At 45.5% G+C, this 17,383-nt stretch overlaps 1 protein-coding gene across 1 annotated transcript in view; it reads right to left on the minus strand.

Annotated features, from left to right (window-relative positions):
• Nucleotides 1–1,795: 1,795 nt before the first annotated feature.
• The window catches only part of OVCH1 (ovochymase 1), a 29,429-nt gene continuing 13,841 nt past the window's right edge, over nt 1,796–17,383 (minus strand). The window contains exons 18-35 of the mRNA XM_073649401.1: nt 17,024–17,096; nt 16,736–16,931; nt 13,646–13,791; nt 13,405–13,561; nt 13,248–13,328; nt 12,842–13,069; nt 12,507–12,647; nt 12,294–12,426; nt 10,824–10,963; nt 10,469–10,603; nt 10,177–10,212; nt 9,735–9,959; nt 9,177–9,353; nt 8,829–9,057; nt 8,308–8,471; nt 7,603–7,698; nt 5,440–5,573; nt 1,796–1,966 (exon numbers count right to left, since the gene is read on the minus strand). Coding sequence (XP_073505502.1) covers nt 1,808–1,966; nt 5,440–5,573; nt 7,603–7,698; nt 8,308–8,471; nt 8,829–9,057; nt 9,177–9,353; nt 9,735–9,959; nt 10,177–10,212; nt 10,469–10,603; nt 10,824–10,963; nt 12,294–12,426; nt 12,507–12,647; nt 12,842–13,069; nt 13,248–13,328; nt 13,405–13,561; nt 13,646–13,791; nt 16,736–16,931; nt 17,024–17,096 — 2,650 coding nt within the window. The 3' untranslated portion in view covers nt 1,796–1,807. The remainder of the gene's footprint in view (nt 1,967–5,439; nt 5,574–7,602; nt 7,699–8,307; nt 8,472–8,828; nt 9,058–9,176; nt 9,354–9,734; nt 9,960–10,176; nt 10,213–10,468; nt 10,604–10,823; nt 10,964–12,293; nt 12,427–12,506; nt 12,648–12,841; nt 13,070–13,247; nt 13,329–13,404; nt 13,562–13,645; nt 13,792–16,735; nt 16,932–17,023; nt 17,097–17,383) is intronic.

Below are 17,383 nucleotides of genomic sequence, written 5' to 3' on the forward strand. Positions count from 1 at the left end.
TAAGTATAATGAATATATTAAGCCGAATTAATTTCAGTCTATTTGTTCGGCCTTCACAACAGTCATGGTCTCTCATGTGTCTGACGCGCCCCCTGGGCCATGTTGTTAGGGAGATACCCGGAGCCGGATCAGATGGGGGTTGTAGTCTCCGAGTGGCTGTGACCCGGTCCGTGCCCAGGGTGTCAAGCTCAGTGTGTGGCAGTCCTACAGATGTTATTAGAGTTCTTTGTGTCGACTACGCCACCCGTTGATTTGCGGTCAAAAGGCCGCCGCTGCAAGATGGTCCGCTGAGGCTGGTGGTGTGTGTGCAGCTGCGGTAGTATAACCCCCAACGGGAGGGGTATAGCCTCAGGGGGTCAGCCGTGGAGGATGGTGGTTGTGAAGGTGCAGCAAGGAGACTCAGAGGCATAAAATGCAGTTCCAGGGTTTTACTTACTGGTGTTGCTCGGGTCACTGTGTACAGCAGTGACCACCCAAGCCGTGCTGCGTCCACCAGGTCCTGGACTCGGTCAACTCCCGGGCAATTCTTGAGTATGGTCCTGAGCTCCTTTCTGACTCTCCCTTCTTCTGGCCGTTCCCACCAGGGATCCACTTTTGGCCGGCTCCCTCGGGTCTCTTGGTGGTCAAGCCTCCTCTGGGCTCCCTGACCCTATGCTTGGTATGCCTTCCGGGTGGATTTAGTGGGTGGTCGTGGCAGATCCTGCCCACGACCTCCGGTTCCTGGCTAAGGTGTGCTGTAGCCTCTGCCAGCTTGGGATCCGGTACCCTTTTGCCGACCCTTCACCCTTTTGTCCTTATTCTGGGATCTTGGGGTCCCCTCTGCGCCTCTGGGTCTCTCTTCCTTCTCCTCTGCTCTGCTTCTCAGGCTCTCAGACAGACTGTCTGACTGGCTGACTGGCTGACTGACAACTGACTGACCCTGATCTAAGATGGTGCCCACCTTATATACTCCCTCTATGTGTGAGCTCAGGTGACCAGCACCCAATGAGCTCCTAGCTTTACCCAGGCTGCTCCCCCTATCTGCCCCTACACTACTGGGATGTTCCACCCCCCTCCCACTCCAGCCAGGAACAGACACTGTCGTACCTGCACATTTCTCTAGTGGGAGTACCATCGGTCTGTTCCCCGGAAATGGGATGTGTGTAGTGCATGCAGCTAACTGAGCTCAGTTCCACACTCCATCCTTACCCGGGAGTGGAATATCACACCTCTGGGTTGAGGTGCAATACCCCTGTAGCAGCCGAATCCTCAGGGTGCTACATGTCCCCTCAGGAAAACGAATTGCCCAGCCCTGCCATAATGTATACAGTAGACTGGTAGCTAATAGAAGCTAGAACATACGCAGTGGGTGTTGGGGCAAAAGAATCTGCGAGGCAAGGGCAAACAAATTATTATTTTTTTTTTGTATCCTGCTGCACTGTTCCTCACTATATAGTAGAGTTTGTATTTTCTGTCTGTACGTCGCTTTTTTGAGGTCGAGTAGGTCCATCTGCACCAGATTTACCAGACTCACAATCCAGAAGGGCAGCCGCTGTCCTTCACACAGTCTTATCAGAGGCTCCTTGGTCACCATGTTTGGTCTGGTATAGACCGAAAGCAAAACAAACTGTAGTGATCAATGCCAGGCAGCTGCTGCGAAAGCAATTAGGGTCATGAGATGCATGAAGATGTACATGATCAAAACAGAAATTACTAAATCAAACCACAACATGGCTGCTTAGAGAGTCATTTTGCTAAATCGGTATAAAAAAAACCACAGCGTGACCGAGTAATTCAAGTTCTATTTACTACATTTTTATTTCCTTCATTAATATCCGGTGTGTTTCTCTATCCAGGCTCTGTATTTCGATACTGAGGAATATACAGCTGGAGCGTTGGGGTCACAAGTGTCGCTTCCCCAGCTGACTACTCCAACCAACTTGTACTTGTTTTCTGACCGGCAGATCAGTGGACCTCCTGAGTCCCCCTGCAAAAACAAGAAGCGTCAGCCCAACCAGTGACTGATTAGAGCAAATATTCTCCCACCATAATATTAATCTTAGGCTACAAAGAAGCAAATTATTCTATGCAAATCTAAGGTAGACATGGTTATGCTATGGCTTAAAAGGGCTGTCCTATCTCAGACCTTTGAATCATATCCACTAAATGGGACTCAGATCTTTAGGACATTTCTGGCCTACTCTTGTGATCTGCATTTGTTTCAAGAATAAAGCCATATCGCACGCCACCGGGAATGGGAAGCTGAACGCACATGCCCGTCTTGCTCCATTCTCTTGTGTGGGAATTGTACTTTTCATAACTTTGATACAAATGTATGGAGAAAGCAGCAGGGGAGAGTGCCCAGGATGGTTGACATTATACAAGGATGGGGGACATATATTACTGGAAGGGGGACATTATACCAGGAAAGGGCCCAGAACAGGTGACATTATACCAGAATGGAGGACATATATTACTGGAAGGGGCCCAGGATGGGGGACATTATACAAGGATGGGGGACATACAGTACAGACCAATAGTTTGGACACACCTTCTCATTTAAAGATTTTTCTGTATTTTCATGACTATGAAAATTGTACATTCACACTGAAGGCATCAAAACTATGAATTAACACATGTGGAATTATATACTTAACAAAAAAGTGTGAAACAACTGAAAATATGTCTTATATTCTAGGTTCTTCAAAGTAGACACCTTTTGCTTTGATGACTGCTTTGCACACTCTTTGCATTCTCTTGCTAAGCTTCAAGAGGTAGTCACCGGAAATGGTCTTCCAACAATCTTGAAGGAGTTCCCAGAGATGCTTAGCACTTGTTGGCCCTTTTGCCATCACTCTGCGGTCCAGCTCACCCCAAACCATCTCGATTGGGTTCAGGTCTGGTGACTGTGGAGGCCAGGTCATCTGGCGTAGCACCCCATCACTCTCCTTCTTGGTCAAATAGCCCTTACACAGCCTGGAGGTGTGTTTGGGGTCATTGTCCTGTTGAAAAATAAATCATGGTCCAACTAAACGCAAACCGGATGGAATAGCATGCTGCTGCAAGATGCTGTGGTAGCCATGCTGGTTCAGTATGCCTTCAATTTTGAATAAATCCCCAACAGTGTCACCAGCAAAGCCCCCCACACCATCTCACCTCCTCCTCCATGCTTCACGGTGGGAACCAGGCATGTAGAGTCCATCCGTTCACCTTTTCTGCGTCGCACAAAGACACGGTGGTTGGAACCAAAGATCTCAAATTTGGACTCATCAGACCAAAGCACAGATTTCCACTGGTCTAATGTCCATCCCTTGTGTTCTTTAGCCCAAACAAGTCTCTTCTGCTTGTTGCCTGTCCTTAGCAGTGGTTTCCTAGCAGCTATTTTACCATGAAGGCCTGCTGCACAAAGTCTCCTCTTAACAGTTGTTGTAGAGATGTGTCTGCTGCTAGAACTCTGTGTGGCATTGACCTGGTCTCTAATCTGAGCTGCTGTTAACCTGCGATTTCTGAGGCTGGTGACTCTGATAAACTTATCCTCAGAAGCAGAGGTGACTCTTGGTCTTCCTTTCCTGGGGCGGTCCTCATGTAAGCCAGTTTCTTTGTAGCGCTTGATGTTTTTTGCAACTGCACTTGAGGACACTTTCAAAGTTTGCCCAATTTTTCGCACTGACTGACCTTCATTTCTTAAAGTAATGATGGCCACTCGTTTTTCTTTACTTAGCTGCTTTTTTCTTGCCATAATACAAATTCTAACAGTCTATTCAGTAGGACTATCAGCTGTGTATCCACCAGACTTCTGCACAACACAACTGATGGTCCCAACCCCATTTATAAGGCAAGAAATCCCACTTATTAAACCTGACCGGGCACACCTGTGAAGTGAAAACCATTTCCGGTGACTACCTCTTGAAGCTCATCAAGAGAATGCCAAGAGTGTGCAAAGCAGTCATCAAAGCAAAAGGTGGCTACTTTGAAGAACCTAGAATATAAGACATATTTTCAGTTGTTTCACACTTTTTTGTTAAGTATATAATTCCACATGTGTTAATTCATAGTTTTGATGCCTTCAGTGTGAATGTACAATTTTCATAGTCATGAAAATACAGAAAAATCTTTAAATGAGAAGGTGTGTCCAAACTTTTGGTCTGTACTGTATATAACTACAAGGGGCCCATGATGGGGGACATTATACCAGGAAAGGGCCCAGAACGGGTGACATTATACCAGGATAGGGGACTTATATTACTAGAAGGGGCTCAGGATGGGGGACATTATACCAGGAAAGGGCCCAGGATGGAGAATATATATTACTGGAAGTGGCCAACGACGGGGAACATTATACTAGTATGGGGGGGGACATATATTACGGGAATGGGCCCATGATGGGGGACATTATACCAGGAAAGGGTCGAGGATGGAGGACATTATTCCAGGAATGGGTCCAGGATGGAGGACATTATAACTAGAAGGGGCCCAGGATGGGAGGACATTATTATAGGAAAGGGGCACATTATTACAATAAAGTACCAGGATCAGGGACATTGTTACATGAAAGGGCAAACACTTAAGTCTTCACAGGATCTGGAACGCTACAAAGGTCCATACATCTGATGAAGATGCAGGTGGGAGCCCAGGTCCAAATTGTGCATCGGGCCCATTGGACTCTACTTACCCCACTGGAGAGCTGCGTATATGGGGCCACCTTTCCATTCCTGGCAGTGTGTGACGGGGCTCCCAGGGCAATACAGAACATCAAAAAAATGTTAAAATACAGCAAGATAATAAATAGCAGCCAAATACAGGGCAACATAGTATCCTGGAATATAATATTAAACAGCATCTTGGACTAGCACAATTAAGATTATTGTTTGTGTCCCTGGTGGTCTAGGGCAGCTGAGGGGTTTATATCTGTAGGTCTGGTGGTCAAAGGCAGTGATTGGATTAATGCCAGCATCCCTGGTGGCCTAGGGAAATGGAGTGGATAGTATCAGCATACCTGTGATCTAGTGCAATGAAGGGGGTTGTGGTCAGTATACCTGCTGTATAGGGAAGTAAAAAGGGTTAATGTTAAAATCCCTGGTCCAGGGCAGTGAAGAAGTAAATGTTATCCCTAGTGGGTGTGAAGTGGTTATTATCAGTATTCCTGGTTTTCTAGTGTAGGGTAAATTTCAGTATCCTTGGTGGTCTAGGGCAGGCAAATATTACATTTTCCATGCAACCAGAAATGAGCAAAATGACCACTGAAGTTAATGGGTGAACAGGTCATATGTCCATGCCAAGGCGTCCAGGTCATTTCTCTATTTCGGGTCTCAATATCTAGCTGGGATGGTGATCAAAGTGCAACCCTCCAACCCCACCAATCGAACGTTCACCTAAGAGCGGCATATTTGGAAGATAAAGAAAAGCATGGAAATTATTTGCTATCTAAAACCTCAGAGCTGGATAAGAAAGCTTACACACCACACAAGCAGAAGCCCCCATTGCCCCCGCGCACAGGTTTCTTTCCGTGACATCTGGGCCCCAGTAGTTCTTACAGTCTTCTGTGGACAGGAGCTTGATATTGGCTTGACGAAGTAATTTAGGATAAAAGATGCCTAAAAAGGGGAGAAAAAAAAAGTTTTTCATATCTCAATGGAGATCTAGCGACACTGACTTACACACTGAGGTGTGATCCTTAAAAAGCTTTAAAGTGGATGTATTATGGAGGAAACTAGCATCAGACATATTGAATCAGAAGCATCTGATAATTGCTTGACTTTCTCACCCTATTGAAAGACATGTGCACGCTCAGCTCAGTCGAACATTCATATAAGGTCATGATGATCAGAAGTTAGGGACCTAGCACCCTACAACCCGTCTTTGATGATCTTTAGTCTAAGACTACTGCAAACTGACAAGACCACTATCTAATATGAACAGCTCCCCATCTTATCACATGGTAAAAACACAGGCCTGGCTAGGTGATAAAGAAAATAATCAATACAGCTATTATAATCCAGAAATTTGCCAATATGTAATATTACTTATTATCTGCCCGCATTCTCCACCACTTGTTACGGAATATCCAGCAAAGATCCAATCTTCACAGATGATCAGAATAAGAAAAGAACTTGTAACTTTTAAGTTTAAATAATTTTTTTTTTTTATTCAATTCACCTGTGAAGACCGGATCTCTGCTGAATTTTCTATATCACAGGCAACCCTGTGAGGTATAACTCTGGGCCTCCAAAAGTAACGCGGACAACAAGTACTGCGGCTTCTATAAAATGTAAAATACTGACTGATTAACATTTAATATAGGAATGCAATCACTTATTTAACGGCTTTCAGTTTAATCTATGGTGACTTGATGGATCAACGATCTGTAGGAACATTGATCTTGTACAAGCCTAGATAAGTCCACTAGGGTCTTCTCCACCAATATCTTGATTGTATCGAGCCATCAGATTGCTGGTCTACCTCTTCACCTTATTCTTTCTATTCTTCTGACCATGAGGTCTTTTTCCAGTGATCGCTTTCTTCGTATGAAGTGTCCAAAGTAGACAAGTCGTAGCTTGGTAATCCTGGTTTCGAATGACATGTCTGGCTTGATTTGTTTGTTCTTCATGGTATTGATCACATCCTTCTCCAGCACCACATTTCGAAGGCGTTGATTCTTCTTCTGTCTTGTTTCTTTATCGTCCAGGTCTCGCATCCATAGGTTAGTACAGATAAGACCAGATTATATAGAAGCCGTGTCAGTGAAATGTTCCTGGATTTGAAGACCTTTTCCAGTGATCTCATTGTTGATTTGCCCATAGCTCTTCTCCTATTGACTTCCGGTGTCGTTGCTGCATCTTGAGTGATCATTAATCAATTAGTACTATATTGAAAATAATATGTCAAACCCCTGGGACCCACCCTCAAATGCCCCTGGAGTTTAATCAGCATTGGTTTTGGAAGTCATCATCAGTGGGTAGAGATGCTTTGAAGGGGACGGTAACACCACTTCTCCTCAACCGCTTTCTGCAGGATGCTGTCTACATCCCCACTGCTGAATGGAGACATCCAGATATACTCTACTTACTGTATTATTGAGGTCTACTCTCCTCGGACCACAACCTCCGATTCCAGTTGTTCTCCGAACCATCGGTAAGATATAATACGTCAGTTAACAGGAACGACCGTCTTACCATGACGTACTAATTACGTCCTGAGGGCTAAAAACTAGTTGGCACAATCCTACCATAATATTGTAGGGTTTTCAATGTCACTATTTTTCTGTGTGTATAACTTCAGCCATAGCAAGTGATGCATCAAAACTGGGAGAGGCCCCACTTGAAGAAGTTACCATACAGCCTCAAAACCAGGCACGGCTCTTCAGCTGATCAGAAAGCATGGCTTCAAGAGTCCCAGAAAATGGTTTTAAATGGTTCAGTTCCATTGTTTTAAACAGTACCATGTAGAGCCATTACTATATGTATGGCACTGCATCAGGGCAAGCAATAAAGGAGACAAGCCTCTCACTATACTGCTGTAGCCCTGCATTCAGCTGATTGGTATCAATGGCAGGTCTTTCATTGCTTCTCGAATAAAAGTAGTTATGTTACAGTTTACTATTACCGGCATCGTTAAACATCTTACTTCTTCCTTTGGTAGCCCCCCATCCTGCCGTCAGACAGCGGTCATGTCCAAACTCTTCAGATTCTTGTGGCAAGCATATTACAGTCATGGAATCACCTAAAATAGGAAAGAGAAGTCTACAGATTGTGAAGCCTCATATAGACAAGACTAGAACCTCATAAAATGTTCTCTGCAGATAGAAGGCTATCGATGTTGTTCCCGCCGGCTTGAATGGTGAAACTACTTATTAATGGACCGACGCATTTCAAGCTACCTGTGAAAGATGTGTGATAACCCCTACTGAGTTTATGATCGTAGCTATATTGGTTGCCACTGCAAGGCTATCCTTTACGGGTTTATTGTGAGTCAGACTCATGACACCACTGCCAATCAGCTACTTGGCAACAGTCCCGATTTAAACCAGTAAAAATGTCCCAAATTTGGCATTTTAAGCAATGAAATCAATATGTCAATAAAGTTCAGTTCCATTTACTTGAATTGGACCAAGCTGCCAGAAGAGGCAGTACCAGGCACAGCTACAATTTAATGTATGGCTCTCTACCTGGGTGTTCAATGTAGGGAACGTGGTGCCCACCAACAACGTGGCCCCTTTATTCAGTTATTTTTGGGAAAGTGATTGGAGTAGGATCTACTCCGTTCAGGTACTGATGGCCTACCCTAAGGATAAGCTATCGATATGACTGTCCTAGAAAAATAGCTTCTTACCTAAGAGAACAGGAAACTCTAGCTCTAGTAGGCAGAGGTCGTAATCTGGAGGAACCAGGTCATTGTCGTACAGTTCATGAACATAGGATTTTCTTACTACGGCTTCTGTCCTGTTAGCAGAAGACCGGTCTACGTGTCCTATGGTCACTCTGTCTGACCCAACACTGCAAAAAGGACAGCATACATCCCAACAATTATAGGACTTCACACAGACCCTTCAAAATGTACAGTTTAGTCAAATTTGCCCCAAATATAACATTGCGGCAATTTTTCTTTCAGAAACAAGTGGCCATGGTTTTGGGTGGCCCATCACCCATGGGCATTCCACTAAGATTGGGTCACTCCACCCAGTGTCTCCTCACTTCACAAAACTTTTCAAATCAGAAGCATTTTTCTATTGAATGATCTAGAGGGAGGGATCTTCATGGATAATTTCCCCCAAAATTCAATTTTTGGGAAAGTTATTGATCCAATGGCACAGACATAGGATTTTTACGATGAGTTATAATGAGAAAGCTTACACAAAGTTGCAGTGCGCCGCAGTCAGCAACCACTTCTCATGGATGATTGTCGCCCCACAGAAAGAACCTCCCCATTGGTCCTCAAGGTTGGCGATCCAAGGCCAGGAGTTGGGCGCAGCATTCTGACCTCCCACAACTCGAGACGTCCCTTTTTCATCTGTAACTACTTCCGTTATTGAGACAGGCTTGGTTTTTGGCATGGGATCTACAGAAGAGATCCCACAATTTTCTATAGAAAGAATCAAAAACACGCATAGTTGTTCTGATGTCACGACTCACTGACTTTGGTGCCAACCACTCATTGATATATTTCTGAAATATAGGACAATATACGGTAGACTGAATTACCATAATCCACCGCAACCTCCACAGATTTCCATGTCTCCATGACGGAAGACCTATTTCTCTCACTGTAACGAATTTGGAAACCGCGACTACTCACAGAGTTGTCGGTGTGGAAGTGAAGAGTTAAAAAGCCGCTGCTGGATCTAAAGACTCGATTGGACTTATTTCCGCAAAGTGACACTAGGAGAATAAAATAAACTAGGTGAAATCCCACAAGAGACATATTTGTTATCATTTACCAACATTTTTCATTTTTTATATCAAGCACATGCAAAATTGCTCATAGATTAAGTTTCCTAGAATAAAGATATAGACTAAATGGCTCCATTTTTCTGACACCAAGCTACAAATTCCCTTTAGAATTTTGTTACCTGCAGCCCCCACTAGGGGGAGCTATATGCATACTGATAATCAATTGAACTCAATAGTAACCCAGTATGCAGTAAGCTCTTCAGCTCCCCAAGTGGTAAAACTTTATAATTTAGCTATTCAGAAGATTTGAAGCTGGAAAAATATCTTCCCCCTTACAACACCTTAAAAATATAACAAAACAAAACTTACCCAACAATGTGGTTTCATTACCGCCTCCATCATAAATATTTAAGAAGTCCCATGCGCAGTTTGGAGAGTCCTCCAACCCTAGGTCTACAATGTATAACTCAAGCTCATTCCCAGATTCAGAAGAAATGATCCACTGACAATCAAGTCCACTAAGGTAAGTCACCGGATACCCGGGTGATTTTAACTTGGATGTTCCAGCTCTTAAAATGTTCAGAATGGGGCAACCTGAAGAGAAAAAAAAATATGATCAAACAAGAATATAACTAAAACCTTTTCAAAACTGCATCGGAATACATGACAAGTAGCCAAAACCTCAAAATGGGCTGGCTGAGGTATTCAGATCCTGAAGGGAGGAGAGTACCAAAAATTGTATTTTAAAAGAAGCCTAATATTAAGGATTGAGTGAAGTCTGAAATTCGAGAATTTACATTTTTAGACTTACCGAGATCAGACAAATCCTCGCCGTGATTTATAGAATCTACAAAAGCAAAATGATATTGAGAAACTGATTAAAGAAGTTCCATCTCCGTCGACCTTCTACCATCTTTGGTGTCATCTTTATAGGATTGTTAACAGTTTTTATATTGTGTAGGGTACAATCACATGGTAATGGCCTTCAAGCAGGTTGGCCAATTATGGATCTTTTTGTTTTACTCTGATTTTGGCTAGAGTGAATTCCCAACTACATGTTCATAATTTATTGGACTAATTGACCAGTGGAACAGCCATCATACCAGCCTGCAGCTTCCAAAAGGAATATCTGGAAGTAAACCCGTTCATGGACACCTTGGAGTCTGACGTAAACACTAAGGTCATCTCTGGACTACTAGTCTTCACGGAATAGTCAGACATGTTCCCACAAAAATAACCTGAGAAGAAAAAAAATAAAATCTTAACTATGAGCATAAAATCTGTCCAACGAAAGGAAAAATTTCATTTCTTGATCTTGTCCATCACTGAACTCCTTCATGTTCATAGAAATCTGTGAGACACCTCAATGGCCAGCCATAACTCAATCGCTTAGTCCATCCTCACCACCGAGTATAGAAAATGTGTTTTGTCAAAGTTTCATCTTCTTAAATTTCTCACCTTGAAGAACTTTTTGTTCACCAAGGCCTTGATAAACGCGGAGGACATCCCGGCAGCCAGTCTCGTCTTCTTCTGTAATTAATGAGTCGATGTCTAATCGGATGATGCTTCCGAGTGGTGCGATGATCCTCCACTCACATCTAGAATTAAAAGCTGAATTTTGAGTTGATCCTTTAGGTGTATAGTGAAAATAAATAAAAAATAAATAAGTGCCCCCAGTCAGCCATACACACTTCGTTTTTACATTGATCCTGGGTCATCTTCAAAATCAGAAATAGGGTTACTCCATTGAAACAGGTCTCTAGGTACTTGAAAGTGAGACTCTGTAGCATCGGCGTCTCTGCCTCCTGCCAGGCAGAGACGCCGTCCCTCTCACCTCCCCGCGCGGCATCCTCCAGCACTCCTCTTCCTGCAGCGGCTGGCGCGCGCTCTTTCTCGGGCACTGTGCTTAGGGCGTGCGCGCGCTCCCTCTCTCTTAAAGGGGCCGCGCGCGCCGTCCTAAGGAGTCCCCGGCCAATAGCCGGAGGACCTCCCATATTTAAGCACCTCCTCCAAAATGGAGGTGCCCTAGCAAAAGTTGTTGCACAAGTATACTTACCTCTGCTTCAGCCCTCAGGTCCCGTTGCCAGCCTGACTACCAGTCCTGTCTGCCAGCTTGTCTACTCTCCAGCCCGACAGTCTGTCTCCGGTCATCCGCCAGTCTGTCTATGGGCAAGTCCATCTGCTTACCAGGAAGCACCTGCCAGTTACCTGCCTGCTACCTGCAGTGTCTGCTAACCCGCTCACCTGGGAGCGCTCACCTGCTACCCGTCTGTTACCTGCTAGCCTACCTGGAGGCTCTGCCGTCACTTGCTGTGACCACCTGCCTGGTAAACCTAGAGACTACTACTTGCTCTGCTGTCACGTACCGTGACCACCTGTCAGCTAACCAGAGACTTCTGCCTGCTTGCTGTGTCCATCCGTCATACCGGTCAGTCCCAGCCATCTGACCCGTGAGAGCCACCTGCTCTCTTACAAGGTCGTCCCCAGAGTAGCACCTGGTCCCTCTGCCCGGATCCTCCCTGGTCACGGTGTCGTTAGCCGCCGTCCGACCAGGGTCGGTTCGGGTTGATACTTAGTTATGCCCCTCTGGGTCCCTCCTTGCACCGCGGCACAGAGGTTCCACCACCCGGACCCGTAACAGACTCTAGGGGTGATGTGCTTCAGTAGTGGGCCACCAACTAACTAGCTTGGCCCCATAACATAGGTGTCCACCTCATCAGATTGGGCAAGTTGTTGTTTACTGGATAGATTAGGTCACCGGCACCATGAACTTTTAAGGAATGCCTTATTCTGGATTGATTCTAGACTCATTTGATCAAGATTAGGATATTTAGGAGTTATGAAGTCCCACATTTTAGGAATCGTCTTGTATATACCATTATGACCCACTACTATCCCCAAATCCATAGAAACATTCAGAACCATTACCTTAGATCACTTGGATATTCATCAGTGGGATATCCCGGAGATGTGATCACCCCATTCTCTGAAGTTTCAATTACATCCTTACAATTCTCCTGAGTTCTAGATTTCTTCCAGCCTGTCTCCATAAAATCCCTCACTGCAGAGAACTGTAAATTAGTTCAAAATATTTTCACCCCACATTATGTGCTGGGATCTTATGGTGATCTATAATATTACCTCGTCCTCCATAGATCTTGTACTGGAGACTAAAGCCTTTTCTGCTATAAATGCCTTCACTAGCAGAGATGAAGACCACTTTGATGATGGGCCCGCCACTTTTATAGGTCTCAGGTGTGGAATGGAAGCCGCACATCCTATCTGCAGAGATGATGCCGTTACATATAAATTAACTCCTCAAACCTTTGCCCTATGGGCAAGAAAGAGATTTTAGAGTCTTAGGTGGATCCCCTCCTTCAATCACTTGATAACTTTGGTTAACGTGAATATATCTAGAATTTTTCTTCTCTGGATCTGGCCTGTGAGTCCATAAACTTCACCCACTTTTCTCTTACCTATCAATTGACTGACATTGTTCTTCTCCTGGTAGATGGACAGAGATTCCGTCATGCAGTTTACAGATTCCCCTATAGACACGTGTTCCACAACAATTTTTATTAAGCCATGAGAGGATGAGGTGCAGATGACCCAAGAGCAGATCAGGCCCTCGGAATATCCATATGGAAATCCTGGTGAAGCAATAGAGCCAACCCCATCCTCCAAAAGAAAATCATTGGGACAACCTACAAGACACAAGATATTTTTCATATAAGATAATTTCTTTTATTATTTTAATGTCTTACACCCACGAGTTCTCAGAGAGCCAAGTGCAGTTTTTGCTCTAGCTTTGTTTCTAAATCTCAGAGATACATTTATGACTCGCATAGAGATAGTATCCCTGAAAATTTTTGTCCCACTTACCAGCATGTAGAGATCTCTGCCGCTCAGGTGATATTGGTTTCTTTACAGGATTATTCACATTATGTAAAGTTTTGTTTACTTCTGTATAAACAGAAAAAGGAATATTCAGCGTTGGTCGTCTTCTGGACAGAAGCCATTGTCCACGCTATCCAGTTACCTTTTTGGGTATTTTCTATCCAGCTTAGGAAAGAACGGACTCTTGTATATACACCAGGCCATTTTGTTCGTGCACAGCCCACGCCCCAGCTGACTATGCCGTAAAGTACATAGGATTTATCTGATCTGGGACAGACCAAGGGTCCTCCAGAATCCCCCTGTGGAAAATATCAATAAGTGATGTGTTGTTGTATAGCACCTCGCTTTAGAGATCGGAGCCTTCAGCCAGATTTGTTACAGACCTGGCAGGCATCTTTTCCTCCACTATCAGGAAACCCGGCGCAAAACATATTATCCGAGATGGCTCCTGGGTAATAGTTGCTGTTGCAGATGTTGTTGTTCAGAATGGGGACTGGTAATTGCTGCAAGCGATTGGAGTATTGCCCATCTGAAGTGCAGAAAAAAGAATGCTCCATTTATCTGGTAAAATAAAATGATCAAGTACTGGATCATTAAAAGAAAAACCTGAAAACCATGTCATCTCTGTCATCTACTCAGTGTCCAGACTGTGCATCAGGCAGCTCCCTCTTACCCTCTCCTAGCAGAAAGTGCCAGCTCAATGTAAACAGCAACCAGCAGCTGTAATCAGGGTCTCATTGGCTCTTTACATTAAGGATGAGACCACACGTGGAGGCTGGCGACATACAGAAACTCTGCCCACCGCTATGGCCAATTGCTGCACCATGTCGTTTCATAAATCGCTCATCCATTGGCCAAGTATGGGTGGAAAGTGCTTCGGCAGTGCAGCCACAACATGTGGACGCACCCAAAACACTGTATCCTACTTGCCAACTTTTGAGACTTAAAATCAGGAAGAGTCAAAGTAATACTGTGACCTTAGTCACTACCAATGGACAAGCCATGAGGCAGGGTAGTCAAACGTTCCTTGGTCAGATACCAAGAGAGCACGTCGTAAACTAAAGGGGAAGGACAAAGGTGAAGTCAGATCACGGTCCGAGGTCAGAATACCAGGAAGATAGTGGATCAAAGCAAAGGGGCTAGGCAAATGGATGGTCGAGAGCAAGATCCAAGGTCAGGCAGCAATAGATCAACAAGCAAAGCACTGAAATACAAGGCAAACAGCATCACTGAGAAAATGCTACGATTGGCAAAGATCTGGGACTGACAGCTCAGCTAAGTAGCTGGGTAATCACTTAACAGGGAACATCTGAAGGAAGCTCAGCACCTCCCAGTCTCAGATTGGACGGCTGAGCTGTCTATCAAAATACCGACAGCTCCGCACACCCCTCCACAAGATGAGACGACTAAGCTGTCACTCATCAAACTGACAGTTCAGCACGCCCCTGATTCCATAGGGCAGCAAAACTGTCACTCACTGCGTCCAAGACACACCGAGCGGAGGAATCATGACAAATAATAAAATGTTTTACGTAAACCTGCCCTGATTATATAGGGCACAACCCAAAACTAAGGCATTGAATCACAAGACGCGCATATGGTTCCCTTCATCGCAACCCAAAAATAAATACAGATCCCATAATATACCCCCTAAATACAGACCACAGACCTCAAATATAAAATATAGACCAACTACAATAATCCAGACTTCCCAACCCTAAAAAAATACAAATCCCCGACCCCATAATAAAATATAGAACCCCGACTCCAAAAATAAATAGAGACTATGAACCCCAAAACAGAGTTTAAACAAATACAGACACTAGGCCAAACCCCATAAACTGAAGCAAGCCAAGATCAGACACTCTATACCAATATGGATTAAAGACCTCCTAAATGCAGGCCGAAATACTGATCCCAGACTGCTTAAAAAGGTATTGATTAATTTTCGTTATTCCCCCTTAAAGGCATTGTAGACGTGTGGGGATCCAGGACCTGAGATCCCCCACTGATCGCTAAAAATGGCTGCTCTTAAATGAGTATTCTCAAGTTTGGGAAGTTATCCCCTATCCATAGTGACAGTGCACATGATCAACCACTGCTCCATTCACACGGAGCTCTTCAGAACCCCTGTTCTTGGGATTGGTGGGGGTCCCAGCAGTCAGACCCCTCTAGGGATTGAGACGTTATCCCCTAACCCAAAAGGGTAAGGGAGAACTTCCAAACTCGCTTCTTCAAAAGCAGCAGCGCTCTCCTCCTACACGAGTGCACACATGGTGCGGTGTACGGGCTCAGGAGAAGGTCTATGGGTCTGGTATGATTCGGCAGCGCTTGCAGGAGCGGTGCACTGCTGAATTAGGAAGTGAGCAATCTTTTGAGCAAATGGTGGGGTCTACACATGCTCTCCTCTCAGTGTTCCACCACAGCACCATTGCAGACAACATCCCGATGTTAGTCCTGGCATCAGGGCGTCACTTGTGATGGTGGCTAGGATGCAGGAGCGCTGCTCTAGATAGAAAGTAGTGCCTGGAACGCAGATTTTCCAGAAGTGTTGGCAATTTTCATCTTTCCACCAGTTGCTATGGGCAGCAAAGGCCCATTATAGGATTTACTAGCTATTGAACCCGTTCCACGCCCGGGTGGCGAGCATTTTTTATGGTATATGGTCTCCCATGATGGTATGTGCTGCCCCCCTCCTGGTATTTGTGCTGCCCCCATCCTGTCTCCACCATCCTATCCTGGTATGCGTAGCACCCCTCACCCCCAATCCCGGTATGCGTGGCACCCCTCACCCCCCCAATCCTGGTGTGCGTGGTCCCCCTCACCCCCCCAATCCTGGTATGCGTGGTCCCCCTCACCCCCCCCAATCCTGGTATGCGTGGTCCCCCTTACCCCCCAATCCTGGTATGCGTGGTCCCCCTCACTCCCCAATCCTGGTATGCGTGGTCCCCCTCACCCCCCAATCCTGGTATGCATGGTCCCCTCACCCCCCCAATCCTGGTATGTGTGGCCCCCTCATCCCTTTCACGCTGTACACACATACAAAAAAAATAAACACTTATACTCACCTTTCTTCCCTGTGCTCCAGCGCTGCTGCGTCCTGTTCTGCCGGAGGCTGGAGGAGTGCGGCGCCGGAACACTGCAAATGTGTCTTCAGTAAAATGGCGCTGGATAGCGCTATGCGCATGAGCCGGTCTAACGCCTCACTCCTGCCTGGGTCTCCGGCGAAGAGAGGCGCCGCGGCAACGCTCCTCCCGATCAGGTAAGTATGGAAGTATGGCGCCAGAGATCGCGGTATGCGTTCAGTGTCTACACATATCGCGATCTCCGGCGCCATACACCTCCTCTTACCTGTAATGGCTGGATGCCTGCTTCTGTCTGGAGCCAGACTGCGCGTCACGCATGCGCAGTTATAAAGGCTTCAGACAGAGACACGCATCCCCGGTTATATTATAGATACCCAGAACCGTCACCTTCTCTAGTTCTGCCCCAGCCGGTGACCACACACAGGGACGACGGCTCAAGAGGCTCCTCCAAACTGGGCAGGCAGACCGGACGTACAAAGTCGTTAAAGATCAGCTCCTCTGCCAAGCGGATCAGCGCAAGGTCGAAGTCTCTGGTGATGGGACTGAACATTTCATGAGCGGCAAAGACGTGAACCAGCCGAACCTGGAAGACACAAAATGAACCGCTCGTCTCCAATATCCAGACTATCCCTTATTACAGGCGGCCATACATCTATCCTCCGCCGGTGTACTGACCTGTCTGCTGGATTCATTCAAGAGTTGGTCATGAATACCAGCGATGAGACGGTATTGGGAGACGTCGGAGGATCTGTAACCACAAAGTCAATGCATGGTGACAAACATGGCCGCCCCACACCTCCCACAGGGGAGCCTCTGATTTGCTCCATTACTATGTATAATAATAAACATGGCTGCCCTACACCTCCTACAGGGAAGCCCCCGATCTTCTCAATTACTATGTATAATAAACATGGCCGCCCCACACCTCCCACAGGGGAGCACCCAATCTGTTCCATTACTATGTATAATAACAAACATGGCCACTAAACACCTCCCACCGGGGAGCCCCCGATCTGCTCCATTACTATGTATAAT

The sequence above is a fragment of the Phyllobates terribilis genome, unplaced genomic scaffold (genome assembly GCF_046119375.1).
Source record: "Phyllobates terribilis strain yellow unplaced genomic scaffold, ASM4611937v1 Scaffold_10__3_contigs__length_209671492, whole genome shotgun sequence".
Lineage (NCBI taxonomy): Eukaryota > Metazoa > Chordata > Amphibia > Anura > Dendrobatidae > Phyllobates > Phyllobates terribilis.